Genomic DNA, 25,837 nt, shown 5'->3' on the forward strand with positions numbered 1-25,837 from the left:
TGCACTGGAATGTGGATGTGATGGTAAGTCAGCTTTGGCCATGCAGATGAGAACAAGCCCCGGGAGGAAGGCAGAACCATCTTGTCCTGGATAGTGTTGGCAGCAGAGTCTCCTACTCACTCTGGGCTGCCCTCCTACCTCTTTACTGTCATGTGAGGGAGAAAGAAACTGTCTTGTGTGAACTACTATATTTGGGGGCCCCTTCTTTGAAAGCAGCTTAGCCTGAATCCTACAGAATAAAGTATATTCATTTATATTCAACAGGCAATCCTTTTTCTTTCCATGTGGAAGCTTTTTCTAACAGTTTTTAGAACAAGGTTGGGAAGTGGTAGGGTAAGTTTTGGGAGAAAAAAAAAGTCAGTATTGCACCATGGGATTTTAGAAGTTTGGTTTTCTCACTGGAGGAAGATGGTACATTTACATTTTCTCTTCCAGGGACATAATTCATTCACATTAACAGACATTTATTGAGTACCTACTTTGTGCAAAACACTGCAGGAGTCCCTAGGAATACAGAAATGAAACAGACATGGTTCCTGCCCTCAGGGAGCTCACAATCTATTAGGGCAGACAGCCGATATACACAAACAAATGTACTATAAGATAGGGTGCATATTATAATAGCGATAGAAATGGGGTTCTATGGGAGCATAGAGCTGGGAGAGAGGACTTTCATAGTGATAGAGAAGGAAGAAGGATCTGAGAAGAGATTGCATTTGAGCTGCAAGATTGCATGAAGAATTGGCAGAAGAAGAATGGAAAGCCATGGGGTCAGGTTTCTGAAGCAGTGGGATCAACTGTTAGCGGAGCTCAGAAAACCCAGAAAATATCCAGACTTTTCTGGAAGATGAGGTGGGTGAGAAGAAGTGGTGAGACACAACTCTGGGAAGGTAGTTTAAAGTCACAAAATGAAGGAGCCTTGAATATTATACTAAGGATTCTTAATTTATTTGAAACTGGAAAATAGTAAAGGATTATGAGTACTATAATTAAAAACCAGTGGTATGCTTGAGGATAGTGATTCTCAAACCAGAATCTCCTAGAGGGCTTATCAAAACAGAAGCTTTACTCTCCGAATTTGTGATTCAGTATGTCTTCAGTGGGGCCCTAGATATCGCATTTGTCTCAACTTCCCAGGTGATGCTAACGCAGCTGGCTGGGAGCTGCCACTCTGAAAACCACTGTTCTAGACGATGCATCTGATGGGTATGCAGGTGCGTAGGGGCAGAGCTGCAGGTGAAGGACTCCAGAGGTATGTAGATCAGATAAGAAGATTTGGAATGGATGAGGGGACCAAATTATTGGAGAAGAAGGGGCATATTCAAATATTTCTGTAGAGGTAAATGGATAAGACTTTAAGATTATCTAGATGTTTGAGACAAGCCACAAAGAGAGGATCTCACATTTTTCTAATAGGAATGATAAAAAGCATGGTAATCCTATTATCTGAGACCGGGAAGGTGGAAGGAGAAGAAGGTTTGAATGTGGGAAAATGATTGTGAGTTCAGTTTGGAAAAGCTGTGTTTGAGGAACCAATAGACTATTCATAGGGAGATGTTCACTGGATGTAATTCCTGGGTCTGGAGTTTGAGAAGGACAAAGATCAAGACTAAAGACACAAATTGAAAAGCCACAGGCATGTGATGGGATGGGACGGAGTATGGAGATACTGGAGGTAAGAGCTGAGGGCAATGCCCCAGGAGGAAGAAAAGGAGACAAAGAATGAGGAGGTGGTTGGAGAATCAGGGGAGTAAAGCATTTTGGAAGTCATGGGCTTAAACAAGAAAGGGAGGCTTAGCTATTTTAACTGACGGATTGGGAAGTAGATAAGGACAGAGGGAAGGTTATTATATTTGCCTACTGGCAAGTCACCAAAGACCTTTGGGAGATCTGTTTCAGGAGAGCTAGGAGGGGCACACTCAGATGGCAAAGGACAGGAAAGTTGGTGGAAGGTGAGAGGTGAGCAGAATGAAGGACTGATGAGTGGAGAAACTCAGGTGAGAGAGCCAGGAGAGAAACGGAGCAGGCACTCGAGCGGGAAGGAGGGCCCAAGGAAGTGTACACCAGGGTCCGAGAGACTTGAGCAAACTGAGAGGTGAGATTAAAGAAGAGTGGGGAGAGGAAGGGGGAAGGAGGAAGGAGTGGGGAAGGGAGGAAGAGAGAAGGGGCAGAGAGAGGAGGGGGGAGTGGGGGAGAGGAGTTCGGGGTAAGGAGAAATGTGCAAGATTACAGAAAAGATTAGAGGACATAGATTTAAGGCTACAACATGGAGGTGGAGAGGGAGCAAATTTGTGTCTTCTCAGCAAGCAAAGAGAGATGACCTGTGGAGAGTGACGGGGAGAAGCTGTGGATGAGACGAGAAGAGGTGTAAAATAGTCACTGACTTGACAGTGTACATGAATTTAAAGACTTTTGTTCCCCTCTGTCATCACTCTTGACTTAGTTGTAAGCTCCTCCATGTGACTACAGTAGTCACCCCAGGTCAGGAGAGGTGCTTGTGGCCTCAGGTCCCATCTGCGACCTCCTGGCCCCAGGGTGCAGCCTGGCTTGGAAGCCCCTGAAATCCTAGGGTCCACAATTTCATGCTCATTTCCTCGACGGGTGACCTTTGTGGTAAACACAGATTTTCAGCTTCTAATTATTTTTCCAAGTGCACAACTGGGAATTTAATGAGTAACATTCTCCAACAAAGTTTCTCAGATAAAATATTCCTTCATTTGATCACTCCACTCTGTTAAGCTGCTTGTACTCCCACCCGAATCCTGCTAGAGTGAGGGAGTGTGTGCAAGGCTCGGCGGGACACTTCTTAGAATGGGACGAGGTCCAATGTGCCTGTCAGGTAATAAAGCAACACATGGACCAAAGGAGATTTAGATTATCTTGTATTTGTTTATGTTTCATATTCATAGTCAAAGACCTAGGAAAGTGCCAGAGTATTCATTCCAGGTTCTTTTTAAAGAATGAAGAAGCATATTTAATCATGAACTATAAAGGACACGTCAGCTGTACTATTTGTGCCTAAAAGGAGTGGGCTATGTAGTCACAGTAAATGATTTTAACTCAGGTCTGCAAGCAGATGACAGCGCACCACTTTTTTAAAAATTTTATTAATGCTTTATGTAGTCATGCAATCCCCACTAAAATTTGCACGTATATGGAGCCACGACCTCAGATGTAATGCCACACGAGGGCAAGTTATCAGGTATTTGATTTATAAGTAATAAGAAATTCTGCAAATGAAGATTTATTTTGGCCTTCTTTAATTGCAGGATTAATTGAAATGGCTAAAAAAAAGTAGTTACTATTTCACCTTATTATTACTTCTATGAAATTTCTGTCTTTATAGGATGTTTATTTGAAATCATGTACCACAAATAAAACCAGAGGTAGAAAACGGCACACCATAACAAACCTCAAACGAAACGGAACAAACAAACAAACAAAAAGACCACACTACCTTACAATCTTTTCTGAACCAACTGTGTTCAAGAATTAATAAGTTGAACCCCTTTCCTCTGTCCACTCACAGGCTGGTAAAAACAACGCCTTTTGGCTTTTTGCCATCTAAGTATGTTCTCGACACTTAATTAGCTTTTTAAAAGCCAGCTTAAAGTCTTCATTAAAACTTGTGTAGAGCAGAGGGTTGATCAGAGAATTCACGTAACCAAGCCACGTCAAGAAATCAGCCACTTCAGAGGACACTGTGTAGATGCTCAGACCTACAATCAACTCTTTGATGAAAAATGGCAGCCATGACAAAATGAACGCCCCCAAAATCAGCCCCAGGATGCGTGCTGCCTTACGCTCCCTGGTACTAGAGATCTGCTGACGTTCTCCGGGGTGGTCTAGATCATTATCGAAGGAAGGGATCCTGATAGACGTGTGGATCTTTTCAAACTCTGTGGTAGGGTCTGAGGTGGAGAAATCAGACACACAGAAAGTCTGTGTCAGTTTACAACTCGCAAAAGAATTTTGGCTATCCGTGCTTCTGTTGCTTAAGTGCCGGCTCGATCCTCTTTTCTGGTAGAGGCTCTTGGCTGCGTGGTAGATTCGGTAATACAGAATAAGTATCAAAGTCAAGGGGATATAAAATGCCCCGAGTGTGGAGTAGATGGTGTAGATGACATGGTCATGCTGGATGGTGCACTGGCTAGGAGGTGGGCTGAGCTGGCGGTGGCTCCTCCAGAACAGAGGGGGCATGGAGATGAAGATGGAGATGGTCCAGACGGTGAGGATCATCAGCACGGCCCTCTTGGCCGTCCTCTTCCTGGCGTATTCAATAGCATTGGTGATGGCCCAGTACCTGTCGAGAGCAATCACACAGAGATGGAGGATGGAGCAGGTGCAGCAGGTCATGTCCACACTCAGCCACACCTCGCAGATGAAGTACCCTAGTCTCCAGCTGTCCATGACGATGTATGTGATGCTCGGGGGCATGACGAGCACCGCCACCAGGAGATCTGTCACAGCCAGGGAGCAGATCAGGTAGTTGGCAGGCTGGTGGAGCTTCTTGGTGGTACAGATAGCCGTGATCACGGCCAAGTTCAGCAACATGGTCAGCGTGGTGATGACCACCAGAGTCATGGAAATGAGCATCTTCTCAGTGATGGTCTTGGGTCTCGCAGCCACACTGGCTTCTGGGGTACAGTTAGTGATATTCATGTTTTCCCTGTTTCAATCTACACTGTGGAGAAGCTGTTGGTGATTTTCCCTCAGCTGGAAATGACTTAGACTTCAATGCCTCTCATTTATAAAAGACTGTAGTTTCTTCAGCTATGTAGTTTCTTATGTTCCATTTTGTATGGGTAAAAGGAAGCACCACAGCATTTCTTCTGAGGGTTCCTGGAAGATAGTATGCTACTGGTTAATGAATGAAAAAGTCATATTTTTTTTTCCCCTGGAAAATGTTATCGTATTTCAGTACTTATAAATTCTTTACCATTTTTGGCATGATTTTCTTTTTTATTTCTGGGTATAAAGTTCATTTTTACATTATTCTTCAAAAGATATTTTTTTAAAATTGACATATACTGACACACAATGTTACGTTAATTTCAGGTAGACATAGTGACTCACAAGTCTAATCCTTATGCTGTGCTAAACACAAGTATAGCTACCAAAAAGATACTTTTTAAAAAGTGAAGTACCCAAACTCTTTCTTGTGAAGACATTACCGACTTTAAAGTCTATCTTGCCACCTGAATTACTTTCTTATTTATATTTATTAATATATATACATCTGTACATAAATTATTTTTTATTTGGAAACATATTCACCTTGCATCATACTTTAGAAATTCTGGGACATTAAAGAAAAAAATTATGTTGTTCATAATAATCAGACTTCAAAGCAGTTTTAAAATTTCATAGCAAATGCTCAACTCCAAAGATATTTTAGTGTCACAATGAAATTGTGCGATTTTGTCTAATTATTTCTGACATTTTACACATCCCACTGTTCATTTCTTTGGAGAAAAGAGAGAAAAAAAGCATGTAACATTACTTTGATGTTTATGGCAAATTGTTCTCAGAGTAATACAGTAAATTGACTGTGAAACAGCATCATCACCAAGCTCAAAGAACTCCACATTAGAAAAAAAAATGTGTTTAGTTTGTTAACATTTGTGTTCTTTCAATTTCTTTCTTTCCTTCTTTCTATCATCTATCTATCTATCTATCTATCTATCTATCTATCATCTATCATCTATCTGTCTACCTACCATCTATGATCTGTCTGTCTCTGGATAGCTGGCAATCAGTGAGATAGTGACATTTATTGAACGCATAGTTGTAAGGAATTAAAAAAAAAAAAGGTTCGAGTCCCCCTTATCTGTAGTTTCGCTTTCCGCACTTTCAGTTACCAGGTCTGCAAGCCCATGGTCCTCTTTCTGACGAATCCTCAGAAGGTCAATAGTAGCCTAACTCTACCTCGCAAAACCTGCATCATTCACCTCACTTCATGTCATCAGTAGGCGTTTTATCATCTCAAATCACCACAAGAAAGGTGAGTACGGCATAATGAAATATTTTGAGAGAGCACATTCACCACATAATATTTATTATAGTATACTGTTTTTTAAAAGATTTTTATTTATTTATGTGAGAGAGCAAAAGCAAGAGACGGAGCACGAGTGCGGGGGAGGGGCAGAGGGAGCGGCAGAAACAGAACCACCGCTGAGCAGAGTCCTGGGATCATGACCTGAGCGGGAGCGGAAGGCTGGTGCTTAACTGACTGAGCCACCCAGGCGCCACTATTGTATGCTGTTATAATAGTTTTATTTTTTATTAGTTACTGTTGTTAATCTTCTGTTGTACCTAACTGATAAACTTTATCATAGGTTTGTAAGTAGAGGAAAAACCGTACTACACATAGGGTTCGGTACTATCTGTGGTTTCAGGTATTCAGTCTTGGAATGCATCTTCTGCGGAGGAGGGGGACTACTGTAAACCCAAATATCAATCAAAATCCACATAGGAATATTCATAGTCAATGGCTGCTGGTCAGGACATCGATCAAATCCTCTGATTTGTCTCTGTGGGATTAGGTCCAGGAAAACTTGAAAGACAACTGGCATTTTGGCTGTTATAAGGAGGGACATAGATTGATGTGGATTAGGCTTAACAGACATTCTTTAATGAGGGCAGGAGCAGGTGAGGCAAGTATGAAATGGAGAATGGACTGGGTGAAAGTCTGGGGGGCCTGGGGACTGGAAATCAGGGGGCAGGAATAAAAATCTCCAGCCAGAGTGAGATCTGTCTAGCTCTGGATTTAATTTCGTCTGCCCATTGGGCAAAAATCAAGACTGGGAGATGGTTACCATTTATTCTTTAGATATAGAAAGTAAAAGAAAATGATTTCACTAGAGGCCAAAAATGGGGCAATTGTTTTTAAAACAGTCTTTATCTTTCTGCAGTGAAATGAGAATCATTCTGCCTCTCTGTTTTCCTTATGCTTTTATAGCATTTCTGCAGATGTATCCTCTTGAAATTCATGTTTCCCTACTTCTTCTATGGGACTTGATCCACCAACAATACATTCTTTCTCTTAAATTAAATGTTTTCTTCTCCCCTGGTCATTTTCCCTTCTTTTATAGTCAGTTTAGACTTGCATTTATATCTGAGATAAACTGTAGCATTGGAAGTGTATGGGCTTTGGAATCAGAGAGACCTGGGTTGCACCTGAGCCATCTATTAGGTTGGGGCAACCTCTCTACATTTCTCCCTGTGACCAACATGTTTTCTATTTTATCCCTTTCTCCTTAATTACATGAAATAGAGTTCTTTTTTTTCCCTGCAAACATTAATCCTAAGTTATGTTTTTCTTGGGTTCTTGAGGTTTGTTGGAAGAGTAATTCTTTTTTTTTTTAAAGTAGGCTCCATGCCCAGCATGGAGCCCAATGTGGAGCCCAGTGTGGCGCTGGAACTCACAGACCAAGACCTGAGCTGAGATCAAGAGTCAGATGCTTAACCAGCTGAGCTACCCAGGCACCCCAGAAAAGTAGTTCTAAATAAAAAGTCTTTTCCACTCTGATTGGAAGATTGAGAATTTAGAGAGTAGCATGGATAAGAGACAGAAAACTTTAGAAGTTTTAGTTTGATAATAGAGATAATTAGGAAATGTTATTTTAAAAACATGAAGTAAAAAAAAAATCAAATAATTCAGCTTCATCAAGCTTTTAAAAGCTGCTCTATTTCTGAGCTCCCATACATCCTAATTCTCATTTCTCTGGTGGCACCATTTTCTTCCTTACTCTGTCCCTATTTATTTTTCATCCCCCCGCCCCCAACTAACTGTACATTTCTGGAGGATGGGATGTATGTCTGATTCATCTTTTTAACTGCCTCCAGTTAAATTAGCAAAAACATTACTGGTTGGGGCTACACTGTCAGGTCTTTAATGTGTCTTCCTGGTTTATTCTGTGCCCAAGCCTTTCAGAATAGGAGTTAAGTTTTGTATCTCCGTGTCGTCGGTCACTCCAAATTCCTGCACACAACCAGTTTGCCATCTTTTATCTTTTTTCACTTAAAAATATATCTTGAAGTGTGTTCCATAACACCATGTGGAGCATAATCTTTTGAATAGCTGGGTGAGATGACCTGGGGAGCAATTTTAGATTGAACAAGTCTGAGAACTGGGTGCTGGAGCTCTTCACTAATCAAGGATCAGGAAGAAAAGGAGGAACCAGCAAGGCAGAGGAGAACAGCTTATTCAGGTGCAGGAGAAGGATGAGAGATAATTCCATCCCAAGACCAGGTGAAAAGAGTGTATGAAGTAAGGGTGATCAGCTGTATAAGTGCTGCTGACAGGTGGTGGGCGGTGAGGACTTGACCATTGGGCTGGGGAATGTGGATGACACCAGTGATCTTCACAAGACCCGTTTGGTGCAGTGGTGGAGAGTAAAGGCTGAAGGTAGTGGTTTCAAGAAAGAATGAGAAGAAAGGAAATAGAGGCACTGAATAAGAACAAGTACTTCAAGAGTTTTGCTGAAAAGGGGAGCAGAGAAATAAAGTAGCTGTGGAGGGAGATGTGGGGTCAAGGTTGTTTTCTTTTTAGGGTGAGAGATTGTCTTTTTACACTGGACTACTTGCAGTTTTGTTTGGTTTGTTTTTTACTGCTACATTCTGTATCCTTTATCTTGGGGCCCAGAGCATTTGTGGAGTGAGTGAAATGCAAAGGAGGAAGCAGGAAGGCAATAATGGAAGAGGCTGGGAGTCCGTAGGGCTGGGACACCAGGGAAGTAGAATTCTTTGAGCAATTTAAGGGATTACACTAGGGACTGTGATGGGAACAAAGATGTAGCCATACTCAGGAAATGATCCAATTCCAGTTGTCTTGGGTTCCTTTACCTTCTTAAAATAACGTATGGTTTTATAATCACTACCCACTCCTTAGGAGGTAGTATGATTTCTAATGAGAACAGTGCTAGTTAAGTAGCACCTGAAAATTTAAGTCTCTTTAGCTTTTCTCATAGTAGGGGAGGAGGAATTATAACACTTAACTCAAAACACGTTCTGCAGAACCAGTCCAAACAGCAATATCAATATACCAAACCTTCATTAGTCCATTGGGTTGGAAAATTAACTGCAATAATCATAGCTAAAAACGGACATAATCTTATCAGAGTTAAAGCAGGGACTTCTTTGGGGGTTTGTAACTTTTAGTTTCTGCTCTGATTATGACATAGAAAATACCAGTGCAGTCCAAAGCCATATTTAAATGGTTTTTCATTGAGATCAGAAAGAGGAGAGAATCGCTATAAACCAAATGGGTCAATGTATGCTGCGCTCATTTACTGAGATGTGTCAGAGCCTCTGACTTATACTACCCCAGTGACGGAACACCAGGGACAAGAGGTCATGAGCACACTCACTTTTAATTTCACCATCTTATCTAGTCTTTTATTGGTTTTCAATAACTATTGCTAATTTATCATAAATATCCTTTCATCTCTTCTTTGATCATTTTCATTTTGCCCAAATTTCTTCAAATAACTTAAAAAAGTCTTTATTATAGGATCTAAGAAATAAAACAAAACAAAAACACACTCATAAACTTCATAAATACAGAGAACACCTGGTGGTTGCCAGAGGGAAGAGTGGGAGGATGGATGAGATAGGTGAAGGGGATTAAGAGCTACAAACTTCCAGTAATAATATAAATAAGTCGTGGGGATGTGAAGTGTGGCATAGGGAGTATAGTCAGTAATACTATAGTAACTATGTACGGTGATATATAGTAACTAGACTTACCGTGGTGACCACTTCTTGATGTATGTAAATGTGGAATCACTGTGTTGTATACCTGAAACTAATATAATACTATATGTCAACTATACTTCAATTAAAAAAAGAAAGAAAAAATCTTCAATATGTGCCAGTTTCCTTTTTTTTTTTTTAATTTCAGGAGCAGCTGCTTGCCCTCATATTACTAATTTGATCTCTCCAATTGTTCATTAACTTCATTTCCTCAGCCTTCATAAAGAATTTTCTTGGCCTGTCTACAGGAAAGAAAGGGTGGATAGTAGTTTGTTTCTTATTTGGTCTTCACTGGGAGCAAAGGAAGATGTAGAGGAGATACTGGAGTGTGGGGTTCTTTATTCTCTTCTTGCTTATTCAGATCGTGGTTGGGACATGAGATCTGGTTATTATGAAGTTTTTATATTCATAATAACAGGAAAACATTGTCATTGTAAAAATCAAACAAAACAGGGTACATAGAGTTTTAGGAGATTTTATATATTCTGGACACATGTCTTGTCAAAAATGTTTTGTGAACATTTTCCTATGCTCTATACTTTACCTTTGTTTTTTTAATGATGTCTTTTGATAAGCAGAAGATTTTAATTTTGATGAAGTCTAAGTTACCTATTTTTCTTTATGATTAGAGCTTCCTGTGTCCCAGGAAATGACTTCAAGGTCACAAAGATATTTTTCTATATTTTCTTCTAGAAGCTTAATACCTTTAGCTTTCATGTTGGAAGAGGTCCTCAGGGGGACACGACCACTGGGTGATCTGTGAGCTGGACCCAGACAATCAGAGGGATCTCACCACCTACAGTCCCCCATCCTTGGAATGTGTGCTTGGCCTACCATTCCTACAGTGGAGCCATTGTCAAGGATGCAGCCTTGAGAGAGCAATAAGTTGATGAGACTATCGGGATGGTATACATTACGGAACACAGGTAAGTCTTCTATATAAACTTGAAAGATTATAGAGGGTGGGTGTGGAGATCTGCTCATCTTGTGGCCACCTGAGGCAAAACTCCTGTGTAATTTCCCTTGGTAAACCTACCACTTACCAGTCTGGACTCTTAGACTCTTAGACTCTCCTTGCTCTCCATGTTCAGGGGCCAATTTCAGATTTCACCTGACAAATTCCCAAATTTGTAAACTAACAGTTCATGAGCCATCTTGAATAAATTTTTGCATTTGGATATGAGATAGGTGTTAAGGTTTATCTTTTCCCCCATGTGTGGATGTCTAGTTATTTCAGCAAATTTTGTAGGAAGGACTTTATTTCCCCACTGAGATGCTTTGGTGTCTTTGTCAAAAATCAATCAATTGTATGTGTCGTTTATTTCTATGCACTCTCTTCTATTCCTTGACCTACCCTTGTATAAACATAACGTTGTCTTTAAACTGTAGCTTTTACGGTAAGTCTTGAGATCAGGTGGTGTGAGTTCAACTTTGTTCTTTTTTTTTCAACCTCGTTTTGGCTATTCCAGGTTCTATGAATTTCCAAATAAATTTTGGAATCAAATTGTTAGTTTCTACAAAAACCTGCTAGAATTTTAGTTGACATTGTGTAAAAACTAATGACTAAGGAGAATTAAAATTTATCAATATTGTGTGTTCTCCAATTCAAGAAAAAAGAAGCATTCTGCACTTGTTATCAGTTTCTCTCAGTAATATCTGTAATTTTCAGTGTAGGGGTTTTATGCATATTTCTTTAAATTTATCACTATGTATTTTTTTTTTTTAAAGATTTTATTTATTTATTTGACAGAGACAGCCAGCGAGAGAGGGAACACAGCAGGGGGAGTGGGAGAGGAAGAAGCAGGCTCACAACGGAGGAGCCTGATGTGGGACTCGATCCCGGTACGCCGGGATCACGCCCTGAGCCGAAGGCAGACGCTTTAACGACTGTGCTACCCAGGCGCCCCTCACTATGTATTTTTTAATTTAATTTTTAAATTTGAGTAGAGTTGACATGCAATGTTACATTAGTTTCAGGTATACAATGTAGTGATTTGACAAGCTTATATATTATGCTGTGCTGACCACCAGTGTAGCTACCATCTATCACCATACAGTGCTACTATAGTATCATCGACTCTATTCCTTATGCTGTGCCTTTTATTCCCATGACTTATTCACTTCATAACTGGAAGCTTGTATCTCTCACTCATTCATCCATTTTGTCCATCCCATATACCCACTTTTCCTCTGGAAGCCATCAGTTTGTTCTCTTTATTTATAGGCCTGATTCCGCTTTTTGTTTGTTTGTTCATTTCTTTTGTTTTTTAGATTCCACGTATGTGTGAAATCGTATGTATTTGTCTTTCTCAGTCTGACTTGTGTATTTAGTGTAATACCCTAAAGGTCCATCTGTGTTGTCACAAATGGCAAAAATGGCAAAACAAACCCTCAACCCTTTATATGACTACTTCATATTCCATTGTGTGTGTATATCGAGATCTATACCACATACTTTTTATGTATTCATGTGTCAGTGGACACTTGGGCTGCTTCTAGATCTTAGGTATTGTAAATAATGCTGCATTAAATATAGGGGTGCATAAGTTGGTAGTGTTTCTATAAACTGATAATGAAGTAGCAGAAAGAGGACTATTCCTATGTATTTTAATATTTTTGATGTTTTTGTAAAGGGTACTTGTATTTCAATTTCCATTTTTATTGCTTGTATAGAGAAATACAATGTATTTCTGGATATTGATTTTGAATCTGTGATCTCTTATTGCTTATTGATCCTAGTAGATATTTTATAGATTCTTATGGTTTTTCTATAAAAACAATCATTTCATTTGCAAACCGAGACAGTTTTATTTCTTTTCCTATTTTATTGCTTTTATTTCTTTGTCTTGCTATGTCATACTGACTAGAACTATAGCAAAATACTAAGTAGAAGTGGTGAGGGCATTCTGATTTTCTTCCCAATCAGACGGGGGAAATGTTCATCATTCACCATTAATATATTAGTTATAAGTTTTTCTTGGATCCTGCTTATTAGTTTGAGGAAATTTTCTTCTATTCCTAAATCTCTGATAGTTTTTATAATAAGTGGGCATTTTATCCAATGTATCTTTTTCAACTACTGAGATTGTTTTATGATATCTTGTGGTGAATCATAGTAATTGATTTTTGGATGTTAAACCAATCTTGCGGTCTTGGAAAAACTTCAGTTAGTTATGATGTATCTTTTAAAAAATATATATTGCTGAGTTTGATTTGTTAATATTTTGTTAAGGAGTTTTGCATTATGTTCAGGAGATATATTGTCTGAAAATTTCTTGTATTGATTTGTGAGTTTTGGTGTCAAGGGTATACTGGCTTTAAAAAATGAGTTAAAATTTTTTCTGAAGGAGTTTGAGAAATAATGTCATTTCTTTTGTGAATATTTGATGGAACGTACCTGCAGATCCCTTTAGATCTTGAGTTTTCCTCGTGGGGAGGTTTTCTTCTTTTTAAAGATTTATTTACTTGAGAGAGAGAAAGAGAGGCAGGGTGGGGGTGAGGCAGAGGGAGAGGGAGAGAGAGTCTTAAGCAGACTCTGTGCTGAGTGCAAAGCCCGATGTAGCTCCATCTTGTAGCCCTGATATCAAACCGATTCAGATGCTGAACCAACTGTGCCATTCACGCGCCCCTTGTGGGGAGATTTTTAACTGTAAATTCAGTTTCTTTCCTATACTTACATAATAATTTTTTAAAAACCCATCAACAACAACACCAATATACCATATGTTGGGCTTTTTTAGAATTTCTTTTTATTGTTGTATCACTTTTGGTAATTTGTGTCTTTAAATAATTTGTTCATTTAATCTAGGTTGTCAAATTCATGGTCATAAAGTTAGTCATAATATTCCTTTCATATACTTTTAATGCCTGTAATATCTATGTGGTATTCTTTCATTCTTGATATTGGTAATTTTATTTTTTCCTCTTGGTCAGTCTAGGTAAGGATTTTTCAATGTTATTAATTGTTACAAAGAATCAGCTTCTGAATGACTTGATTTCCTCTATTATCTATTCTTTATTTAATTACTTTCAGCTTTTATATTTATTATTTCCTTCCTTTATTTACTTTGGCTTAACTCACTCTTCTTTTTCTAGTCTCTTAACGTAGAAGCTAAGATAATTAGTTTAAAACTTTTTTCAGGGGCGCCTGGGTGGCTCAGTCATTAAGCGTCTGCCTTTGGCTCAGGGCGTGATCCCAGCGTTCTGGGATCGAGCCCCACATCAGGCTCCTCTGCTGGGAGCCTGCTTCTTCCTCTCCCACTCCCCCTGCTTGTGTTCCCTCTCTCGCTGGCTGTCTCTCTCTCTGTCAAATAAATAAATAAAATCTTTAAAAAAAAAGAGAGACTTAAAAAAAATAAAATAAAACTTTTTTCACCAACAACATAAGAATTAAGAATTATAAATTTTGCTCTAAGCCCTATTTTAGCCACATCCTACAAATTTAGTATTTGTATTTTCATTATCATTCAGTCAGAAATATTTTCTAATTCCTTCACGGTTTCTTATTTGACTTATGCAACATTTAGGAGTCCATTTCTTTTTTTAAAATTTTTTTTTAATATTTTTTTTTGCTGTGAACAGGAAACATATTTTAATACTTTAAATATAAAATCATGAATAAGTAAAAAGGTAAAAAGAGGATCAAGATATACAGTTGATTCTCATTATTCACAGTAGCTATGCTGTATCAAGTTTCCATGGACATTGTATTAGTGAATACTGAACTATTGCTCTGAAGTGAAACATGTGCATGCGTGTGTGTCTCACAGAGATTATTATCTTCTTTTTTTTTAATGTTTTTTTTTATTATATTATGTTAGTCACCATACAGTACATCCCTGGTTTCTGATGTAAAGTTCGATGATTCATTAGTTGCGTATAACACACAGTGCACCATGCAATACGTGCCCTCCTTACTACCCATCACCAGTCTATCCCATTCCCCCATCCCCCTCCCCTCTGAGGCCCTCAGTTTGTTTCCCAGAGTCCATAGTCTCTCATGTTTCATTCCCCCTTCTGATTACCCCCCTTTCTTTATCCCTTTCTTCCCCTACCGATCTTCCTAGTTCTTATGTTCCATAGATAAGAGGAATCATATGATAATTGTCTTTCTCTGCTTGACTTATTTCACTTAGCATTATCTCCTCTAGTGCCGTCCATGTTGCAGCAAATGCTGAGAACTCGTTCTTTCTGATAGCTGAGTAATATTCCATTGTATATATGGACCACATCTTCTTTATCCAGTCATCTATTGAAGGGCATCTTGGCTCCTTCCACAATTTAGCTATTGTGGACAATGCTGCTATGAACATTGGGGTGCATATGGCCCTTCTCTTCACTACGTTTGTATCTTTGGGGTAAATACCCAGTAGTGCAATGGCTGGATCATAGGGTAGCTCAATTTTTAACTTTTTAAGGGACTTCCACACTGTTTTCCAAAGTGGCTATATCCCCTCCATTCCTTTATTTTCATCTGTTTTGTTTCTTAAATTCCACATGAGTGAAATATATCGTAATTGTCTTTCTCTGATTGACTTATTTTGCTTAGCATAATACCCTCTAGGTCTATCCACATCATTGCAAATGGTAAGATTTCATTTTTTTGGTGGCTGAGTAATGTTCCATTGTGTGTGTATATATATATATACCACATCTTCTTTATCCATTCATCTGTCTATGGACCCCAATGTTTATAGCAACAATGACCACCATAGCCAAAATATGGAAAGAGCCAGATGCCCTTCTATCCATTCACAGTTATTTTGAAGGGATTATTATTTAGAACATGAATCCAAAAATGTGTCAAAAGCAAGAGATAGGATTTAGTTGGGACTTGGGAGAGGAGTGCAGGTTGGGAAGTTTGGGTTGGGGCTGAAACCTTCAGGGTTGAAAGCAGAGGATGGCCTGAGTGGGAAAAGGAAGTAATTTAGAGAACTGGGTGGCAAGAAGGAGATACAATTTATTGGCAAAATGGTTTTACTACTTTGGAAATGATAATATAAATGTCAGATATTATTATAATATCCTAGATAATTAATAAAGAGAATATAGAGAAATTTCACAAGTTTGAAGGGTTTGTCTAAAACTTATGTTTTTAATTTGAGTCTTTTATACTATTAAACATAGACATTTTTGGATAGCCAGCACACTTTTGTTTCTTCGAAATCTGGTTGGTTTATCGGTTTGGGCTTTTACCTTATTACTCTTCCTGACCTATAAAGGAGAGCCTCAATTTTTATTATGTTCAGATTATATTCTGCTTCTCAGATTACTACGCAAATACTCAGGTTATTCAGTGAAGAACCAATGTTGCTTTTCCTTTTATTGTGAAGTGCGTTGTTGCTACTTCACCCCTGTCTTTGAATTCATTTAGCTTCCCCGAGCCTCCTTTCACTGTGCTTCTTGGATTGGGCAGTGCATTAGCTATAGAATTCTGCCATGCGTCAGGCAAGAGCACACAAAGAGATAAATTTGTACCATCTATTTTTTTTAAATAAACTTTTTGTTTCTGTATAATTTTAAATTTATAGGGAAGTTGTGAAGATAGTACAGAGAGTAAATCCACCACCCAGTTTTACCCATTGTTAACATCTTACATTACAGAGAACATTTATCAAAACTAAGAAAGCAACATTATTCATCACTATTAACTAAACTCCAGAATTTATTTGGATTTAACTAGCTTTTCCATTAATGCCTTCTTTCTGTTTCACTGCAGGATGCCACATTGTAGTTAGTTGTCACATTTTCTCAGTCTCCTCTAGTCTGTGACAATTTCCCACTCTGCTTGTTTTTCATGACCTCAATGGCCTTGGGGAGTACTGGCTAGATATTTTGTAGAATGTCTCCTGATCTTGGTTTGTTGATGTTTTTCTCAGGATTAGACTGGGGTTATGGGATTTGGAAAGAATACCATGGAGTTGAAGTGCCCGTCTCATTACCTCACATCAGAGTACATTGTATCCACGTGACATCACTGGCAATGTTAACCTTCATCACTTGGTTAAGGCAGCTCTTGCCAGGACTCTCCACTGCTAAGGGACTGTTTTTCACTTTTCCTGCTCTATTTTTTAGAAGTGAGTCCCTAAGTCTAGCCCACCTTCCAGGGTAGGCAATTGAGTTCCACCTCCTGGAGGTGGGAATATGTAGATATATTATTTGGAATTCTTCTGGAAGGAAGATTTGTCTGTCCTCTATCACTTATTTACTGATTCAGTAATGTGTATTTATATACATCTATACATTTATGATTCAGTCCCAAGGAAACAGTAGACTCCACTTTTGGGAAAATTATCTTTATAAAAGTGCTGTGGATGCTTATTAACATTATTTGTTTATCAATATGGACTCATGAATATTTATTTTATTCTTTGGGTTATAATCGAATACTGCATTTTTTGATTTTGCCCAAATTGTTCCATGTTTGGCCATCTAGAGCTCTTTCAGTTGGCTTTTGTTGCATCATCTCTTTTACCACACTGTTTTTCTTTGTGCAGAATGGACTGGCCATACCTCTTTGAAAGGTGTTGGGGAAAAACAATCTGCTCTGTGAAGCATAGATAAGGTTTTAGTCAACAGAGAGTCTCTATTGCCTGCAAATAAAGCCTTTTAATATGAAGGACACCTGTAGAAGTGTTATTTACTTTTCAGCTGAGAATAATAAAAATGAACTTTATGAAGTGCCTGTCATTGAAGTGAGCTGGTGCTTGAGGTTATATTACCATATTTAAAAAAAAATGAAATGACTTTTTTTTGACCCAGCTTGAATGATACCACTGAAGTACTCAGCTCCTCAGAGAAGATCTGGGCTCCTTCCTGCACTGTGCATACATTTTTCTTTTAACTCTTCTGCAATGCAGTGTGCCTTTGTGGCAGACCCGAGGGAATGAGCATTTAAGCTATGTGCAGGGCTAAGGTTTCCTACTGGGCTTCCACCTGGGGAAGCATTGCTAGCTCAGACCACTTGGCTCTGTTCCAACTGCTTCCAAGGGCATTTTCTACAGGAGGGAGGTTTGCACGTATCTGTATCGTGTGTGGTCTCTCACATTCATGCAAGTCTTGGGATTGCCTTTGTTCCAGACTATCTACTTCAAGGATATTTCCAGAGAGAATAGTCTTGAAAGGTGGAACTTGGAAAAGGGAGGCATGCTTATTGTCTAGTATGATAAAGATAATGCCTCTTTATGGGGTAATGGGCAGGATGCTTACTGCCCATTATAAAATATTTGGGTTCTCTAAGCTCAGTAAGCAACCTGTAATGCACTCACTGCACGTGCAAGAGTCATCTGACCCTTTTTGCAACACTGTGTGAGTTTGGGCTTGGGAAATTGGTACAAGAAAATGCTAATACTCTGGCTACTGCTATTGCTATAATAAAATCCTTCCTCTCTAACTCAGGAATTTCCTGTCTTCTGACAGCTTTCATGAAACTGTGGCATGCTTATTTGTTAGCTTACAAGTAGGATAAGATTTCAGATTTTTGACAGTTCTTTGTAGTGTACTTCCTATCATGAACTTTTAACTGACCGAGCCACTTAGGCGCCCCTCCCTGTTGTGAACTTTTGGTGGGTTGTGTACAATCACTAGTTTTGGGGGGTTGTCCTCTCTTGATTCATACTTACCTTGAGATTGATATGGTACCATAGAAAGAGTTGAGAACTTGGATTCCCAGAGTTGAGAACTTGGAATCCAGTTGAGAACTGCATTCAAGTATACATTTGGTCTCCTTCCGGTTTTGTAATGTTGGCAAGTCACTTAATATGTCTGTACTTCCTTCTCTTTTTAGTGGAGATGATTTGCTTTACCAGGTTATTGTGAAGGTAAAACAAGATTCAATACACCTGTGCTATCCAATATGGCAGCCATCGATGAATATTTAAGTTAAAATTAAATTAAATTAAAAATCAGTTCCTTGATTATACTAGTGCCATTTTTCAAATGCTCAATAGGGGACTTTGTTATGTTTCTTTTTACCTTGATGAACCCTCTTAGTTGCTAAGCTATGATCAGCTGTCCTTCTAGAATATAGTTAATTAGATTTCATTATTTTCCTGCAAAGTGTTGAAAGAGTCTATAGGGATTAGTAGCACTAATCAGAATTTGAAAGAGCACTGATATCTCTGTAAATATTATAGGATTATATTTGTTTTTTTCTTTTTAAACTGCTGCAGTTGAGGTACTTCAAATGTAATAGGAAACGCAAATAGTTTCACCTCATATAAACTCCAACTCATGGGTCCTGACTAATGGAGTGCTGGGCTGAGGATTCAGAGGTGGTGTCTAGACTGAGCAGAAGAGAATTATGACTGATTAGTGATCAAACACTAGCAACTAGCCTAGATTGGTATCTGAAAAGCTACGATTTTTTATTTTCCTAGAAATAATAAAAAAATTATCCTTCTAAATGGAAGCAAAGGTGTTGAGGACCATTGTCTTGATTCAATCTAATTTCAGTTCCAGTTCTGCTTAGAGAAAAACCAATTATTCCAGTCACCATGCTTACGAATTGAAGCTCTTATCAGAAAACTGATAGAACTGTTACCCTTCATGCTACTTTTTTATTGTTTATAAGAATCACAGCTAGGAAGTGATATAACTTTCTTCCCTTCTCTACAAGATCACAAATAGTAAAAAACAGCAGTAGTGGTTACAGAATATACGCATGTAAAATATAAAATTATCTTCCAGCCTGGAAGGTGATATAATTCTACTCCCACGAGGAAGTTCAAGACTCTGAGTTATTTTTCACAAAATGCAGTCAAATGTATACATGTTCTGCAAGTTGAGCTTGTTAATAAACAGTAAGTAAGTATTTTATGGCCCAGCACATATTAATTATGTGTCTATATTTAGTGGAAAGTAAACTAACAAGCAGCTCCATATTGGGATACCTGTTGAATGAAGCCTGATGAAAAAATACAAATAAGAGAATAATATAACATCTGTTCTTGAGTCTGATATTCAGTAAAGCAAAATATTAGTGCTTTTGGCACAACTGCTAACTCTATGAACAGAAGATGTCTTACCCTGCTACACAATATAATGAGTATTTTTTAGTAATAGAAATACACCAAAGTCAGACTGAGTCAAATTTTAAATATGTTGTTGTGAGATGAAATATAATTACAATTTTTTCCTTTCTTTTCTGTCGTTTACTCTATCCCTTAACTTGGCTCAGAAAGAAATGGTTTGAAAGATATGTTTTCAGCACATTTTACAAGAAATTATGGGAAAAAGAGAATCTGGTTAGGGCATGAAAGCATTTCCAGAAGAGCATTCAAGGGTTTTGACTTCTAGAATGTTTGCCTTTCAGCGTTCATCAAATTTGTTGGAGTGCAAGGTTTCTGGTGTAGTGGAGAGTGAATGTGATGTGCGCTCTGTGGTCAGAATGCTTGGGCTCAAGGTTTGTCTTTGCTACTTGCCAGTTCCTTGCCTTTGAGGAAGAAACTAAGCCTACATGGTCCTCAGTTTCCCTCAATTGGCTGTTGGAGGTGCTGGGGGTAGTATGGACTGAAACACTCATTTTCTTCCCTGCAGTTTCCCATGGAGGCATGGGGGATAGCTGCTTTCCTTCCCAGGAGAGAGCAGCAGCATTTTCAGTACAAATTTTCCACCTACTGAAAAAACTTGAGAGAGAGTGTGACATTGTGGAAAGCCTGGCATTTGTGCCCACCTCTCCCTCAGCTCACGGACCTGCCTGGGTGCAGGGAAGGCTGGGGCTCACACACTCAGGCTATCAGTAGACAGACCATCAGACCACATGAGCCTGTTCCAGCTACACCTCAGTTCTCTCTGTTTCAGCTTTACAGCATGACACTGGGAGGAAGAGTCAGCATGGTCACTCCCTGGTTCAGTGCAGAAGAGAGAGACAAAAAATGCATCTTTTTTTTTTTTAACCAGGTGGAAAGTGAATTTGCCAACCAACTTGAATAAAGCAGATGCCTCGATTACCATTTGGAGACTTGTGGTGGTTGGAGGAGTAATTGAGCTAACAGGTAAAGGCATGTAGGTCACACTTGACACATAAATAAGTCCTATTTAGGTACTAGCTATGATAAGTATGGTCATGATTATCAGTATTATTATTTTCAACTGACCAGGTTGCGAAAGATTGGCGTTAGTACTCCCAAACCTCCAACACGATTCAGTACTGCTCCCTGATACACAAGGTTGTCACGATCACCAATTTAGATACTATGTGCCAATTTGCTTCATGAAGTATAAAGCATATTATATAATAGTGATGATAATGGAGTATTTAGGGTTTTTATGTGACTCCATGGGGTCATATTTCTTGCCAAGTTCTCACTTCTCTCCTGGCTTTTCCAGGACCATTTCAATCTCTTGGTCAAATAACATAGTTAAGCATTATAGCTGAATTAGTAAGTATTTTGTTGATTTCCCAGCATGAAAAATTCGTGGTAAAGATATTTCATAAACAGGCCATCTCTTAACTCTCTGTTGAAACAAAGCTGTCATGGTTCTGGGCTTATGCCCGTTGTGCTATTTTAAAAGAATTCAGAACATTTATGTAAGAACCCAAGATTGTGAATAGAATTTGGACAGATGTCAATAGTGTTTTAGTGTTAACCCAAACCTGGATTGAACTCCTTTTGCTTTAAATATCTGCTGGCTCTCTTTCTAAGGCGAAGTATATTCATTGAATGGCCGGGACCATTTCTTATTCTTAGTATTATCTTATAGTCCCCACTAACCTTGTCCTAATTTATTAATTCAGCAGATAGTTATGAGCACCTACTTTGTGCAGTTACTATGCCACCTGTTGGGGATATGGTGTAAATAAAACAAATAAAAAACTGTACTTTCCACAAGTTTATATCTTGTTCCTAGCATAATTTATCTAAAATGAAATATTGTGTCTCCTTTAGAGACAGACTTAAAAGTACATTTTATATAATTCCCAGGACACTAACTTATGGGAAATGTTTTAAATATATACATACATGTAAACCTTAAGTGTTTATTGAGTTATTAATTTATTTAATCAGATTAGCCTATCAGCATTATTTGCATAGTTATTATATAATCTCCCATTAGGAAAAAGTTAAATAACTGTTTTCAGCATAGATTATACTATGATATTATAGCCAAATATCAAGTCAAACACATGTATTTATTTATTTCAAAGATTTTATTTACTTATCTGTCAGAGAAAGAGAGAGAACACAGGCAGGGGGAGTGGCAGGCAGAGAGAGAAGCAGGCTCCCCGCTGAGCAAGGAGCCTGATGCTCGACTCCATCTCAGGACTCTGGGATTATGAGTGGAGCCAAAGGCAGACACTTAACCAACTGAGCCACCCAGACATCCCTTGACTTGATACTTTTAAATAAGAGCTTTATATTTTCCTCAACATCTTTCAGTCACTAAAACCTCCTTATTTTAGGACTTGAGATATATACATATTTTGAAGAATATCTTTAAAGTCTGACTGGAAGAACCTAGCAATAGGGATCTGTATGTTCCTAAATTAGCAGCTTAAATCAACATGTTGTAGAAATTAATTATGTTTTAGGAAGGAATTTTCTTTCTGGGTTTTGCTAAATTCAGTTGAAACAACAAAGAGTTACATGTTAAGTTAGATCTGAAAAATGTTTCTCTGTGTTACAAATTGTAAATGGCTCAAGTCCAGGAAAGATGAAAGGGAAAAATATTCTTACCAATAGTTTAAGATAAACCTGGCTTATTTATAGAAAACAAAAGATGAATTTGCATCATTTCTTTTACATATTAAAGATGTTTCTGAATTTACAATGCAGTCTGCCATCCTTAACTAAGCTTCTCTTTTGCATGGCCTCTTTCTTTCTCTTTCTGCTTTCTCTAATCAGATAACATAGACTTTACACTGGGAAGTTTAGGGTGTGAAAACTGCATGGTAAATAGAATATAATTAAATTATGTGATCTGATAATGAATCAGTAATATGCTATATTCCATACAGATTTGACTGGCTTTCATTCACATTACCCAGTTTCAGGCTATTATTTTTAGAACTTTCAGATTTCATAATCTTTCTTTATTCTATTTATTTTCCCAGGAGAGAAAGCTCAGGATATTTTAAATTCTGCGTAGTCAGATTTCAGACTGGTCTTTAGAACTTTAAAAACCCTTTGTCTGGAAGAGAAACATAATTAAATTGAAGACACAAATTAGGTCTACCAGTCTGACAGGGTGTAGAGCATTCTGTGCTGCTCCATCCCAGACTCCTTTCCAGGGCTGACCCATCCCTGGGTCTTCCTTCCCTCAGTCCTTTCCTCACTTCTTTGCAGGTATATCTCCTGAGAGCACTCCCCAACCAGCATTATGCACACAGTTCCTCATCTCAGAATGTTTTCAGGAGATCCAGTCTAAGACAGAAGTGGAGCGGTCTAGGGCAGTGCCTCCAATCTTTTTTTATTTCTCAAAGACCAGTAAAGGTCAAAAACTTTCTAAAGCACATTTAGAAGGTAGATGTCTTCTAGGGACAGTTGGGTAATTACAATGGAAGGAGAGAGGAGGTAGATACTTATGAAAAAATGTGGTCTATGATTAAGAAGAGAGAAAAGAGATAGGGCTTTTCATGCCTGAAGACATGCTACATTGATGTGTCAATTGTCCCTGTTACAGAGCTTGAGAACACCGATAGTTGAGGCTAAGCCTATTTCATTCTCATTCCTGAGGGATTGGTGGATGTTGCTGGAGGGACACGTGGAGGGGTTCAGTGTGCAGAGGCATTGCTAGGGAGAAACAGTGTCATTATCTATGAAAAACAATGAAGTATTTGACATGTAGTGGGTGTGTCTGGCCAGTGTTCCCAGAGACAATGGGGTAACAAGAATGAAGGTATTGGCCTTAGAATCTTAGGTTCAAATCCCGGCTCTGTCCCCTACTAGCTGTTGTCCCTGGTTAAGTTACTTGACTTCTCTGAGACCAGAAAATTGGAGATAATGTCAAAGGACAGTTGTGAGAATTAAACAATATACATAATACCCTTAATACAGTGTATAGTAGGTATTAAATACACAGGAATTTATACAATGCAGTAATGTTTTCTGAATACGCACCTGACACCTTGCATGAAATACTTCAGCCTTCGCAGTGGACAAATAGCTCTTTCCTTTGTTCTAGGACCTTGAAGAAGATGTTAAGGATATTAAGGAGAGTTTCTTCAATGGAGCTGAATTACAAAGTACATATCTACTCTAGAGCATAAATTATCCTCTTCATTTCTCAGAGCTTTCTTTATTTCTCAAGCTCTCATTACTTAGGCATGTAAATGTTTACCTGTGAAATGGTAAACATAATGTTTGCAATTCAGGGAAATGTTAAGGTTCATGGGAAGCTGTAATTGTTAGACTCAAAAAGTCACTGAGGATTTGCTGTATTTTAATGTCATCTGCTAGTTTCTTTATCTAAATTTTAATTTAAAATAGAGTATTTAGCATTCTCTATGTCAGTTTGAAAAAGGCCTTTTCAAACTAAAGCGATCAAGCAGCAGCAAGACTGATGGTTCCTATTAGGCATGATAATTAGGAACATGCATGAGAAGCACCGAATTTTAAAGCTGGAAGTGACATCAGAGACTCTGCCTCAACCCCTTTTATAGAAATAAAAGAGAAGCTGGTGAAGGGACTTGCCAGAGTCCTACAGCTTGTTAATGAACAGACTGATTATAGCCTCCAGACCTAAAGTCCAGAACACTGTCCCTTGCACCACAGAACCTATTCAATCAGGTCCTGAAAAGACACCGACATGATGAGCTGGTGGTGGCATTGGAGAGCATCTGTGTGCATGGACTTCCCTTTGGTCAGCTCAGTAAGCTATACCTACACGCTCACCCACACTCCACACACAATTTATGTTCATAACAACTCAAAAGAGAAACACGAATCCAATGTGAAAGAGTATAGTTTGGAGACGGAGTCAAAGCAAACTGTCTTAAACACTTCACTTTTTGACAGTAATGAAGTAGTGCCAGGTTTATGGAACTAGATGGGTGTTTTTGCCTGAGAGAAAAAAGTCTCTAAAGTTAATGATTATGAAATATGTATTTGTTTATATTCAAAAGTTGTCAACATGAAGTAGAATGACTAAAAACTAACATTAACAAAATGGAAAGGATTCTAAAATATACATCTTAGCCCAAAATGTGTACCAAAGCTGTTGCAGAACCAAATGTCTCCATCTTTTAATGAGTCCCCCCCCCCCATGTTGTTATCTGGGCAGTGTCTGTGTTCGGAGGTATCTGTTTGCTCTGTCAGATTCCTTTTCCACCCTTGACCCTGTTTGGGGCCTCGGGATCTGGCCTCTTCAGACAGGATAATCGAGCTCCTCTTTGCACAGTTTTTGTGTGGATTTAGTCAATGAAAGACTTTGGCAAGGAGGTCAGAGGATGGGGAGAGAACGAGGATCCTATGGGGCTGCCGTTGGGAGTCTCTCCTTCCCTCGCCCAAGGTCACAGCTCGTGTCAGGAGCACTGGTCCCACCAGTTTAGCTTCTGAGAAAACTCCCTCCTTTTGCCTCTTCCTGGTTAGGAATGCAAATAGCTTTTACCATTGTCAGTTTAGGCTCCCTCATCAGCCCTGAGGCTTCCCTTAATCCTGCCTGGGATTTTTTTTTTGTAAATATAGGTGGTCCCTGATTTATGATTTTTCAATTTAACGATGGCGCAAAAGCGATACTCATTCACTAGAAACTGTTGTTTGATTTTTGAATTTTGATCTTTTCTGGATTAGTGGCCTGTGGTACAGTCCTCTCTCCCGAGGCTAGGCAGCAGGTGGCATACATGCTACCTGCCATATCCAGCAGGCATATTCCTTATACCTGTCCTTCCTTGTATCTACCATGACAAAACTTTAAAAATACATCTTATTTCATTCCTTTTATCTTCTTTCCCTTTTCATGATAATTTCTCTGACCACCTACAGTTATTATTCAGTCTCCAGCAATAATTTTAACTTTTTGAGACATGACTCCTTTGTGAATTAGATGAAAATGGCTTTTCTCCCCAGAACAGTATATAAAACATATATGTAATAAATTTGCATGTGATTTATTTCACTATACTGGAAATTGATTTTTCTTA

At 38.6% G+C, this 25,837-nt stretch overlaps 1 protein-coding gene across 1 annotated transcript; it reads right to left on the reverse strand.

Moving 5' to 3' along the window:
- Window positions 1–3,243: 3,243 nt before the first annotated feature.
- Window positions 3,244–25,180, reverse strand: HTR1E (5-hydroxytryptamine receptor 1E). The gene is made up of 2 exons (XM_026511848.4): window positions 23,817–25,180; window positions 3,244–4,842 (listed from the first exon to the last, which is right to left on the reverse strand). Exon 2 carries the CDS (start codon window positions 4,660–4,662, stop codon window positions 3,565–3,567), a length of 1,098 nt encoding a protein of 365 aa, XP_026367633.1. The 5' UTR covers window positions 4,663–4,842; window positions 23,817–25,180; the 3' UTR covers window positions 3,244–3,564.
- Between the last annotated feature and the right edge of the window lie 657 nt (window positions 25,181–25,837).

Source organism: Ursus arctos, unplaced genomic scaffold (genome assembly GCF_023065955.2).
Source record: "Ursus arctos isolate Adak ecotype North America unplaced genomic scaffold, UrsArc2.0 scaffold_13, whole genome shotgun sequence".
Lineage (NCBI taxonomy): Eukaryota > Metazoa > Chordata > Mammalia > Carnivora > Ursidae > Ursus > Ursus arctos.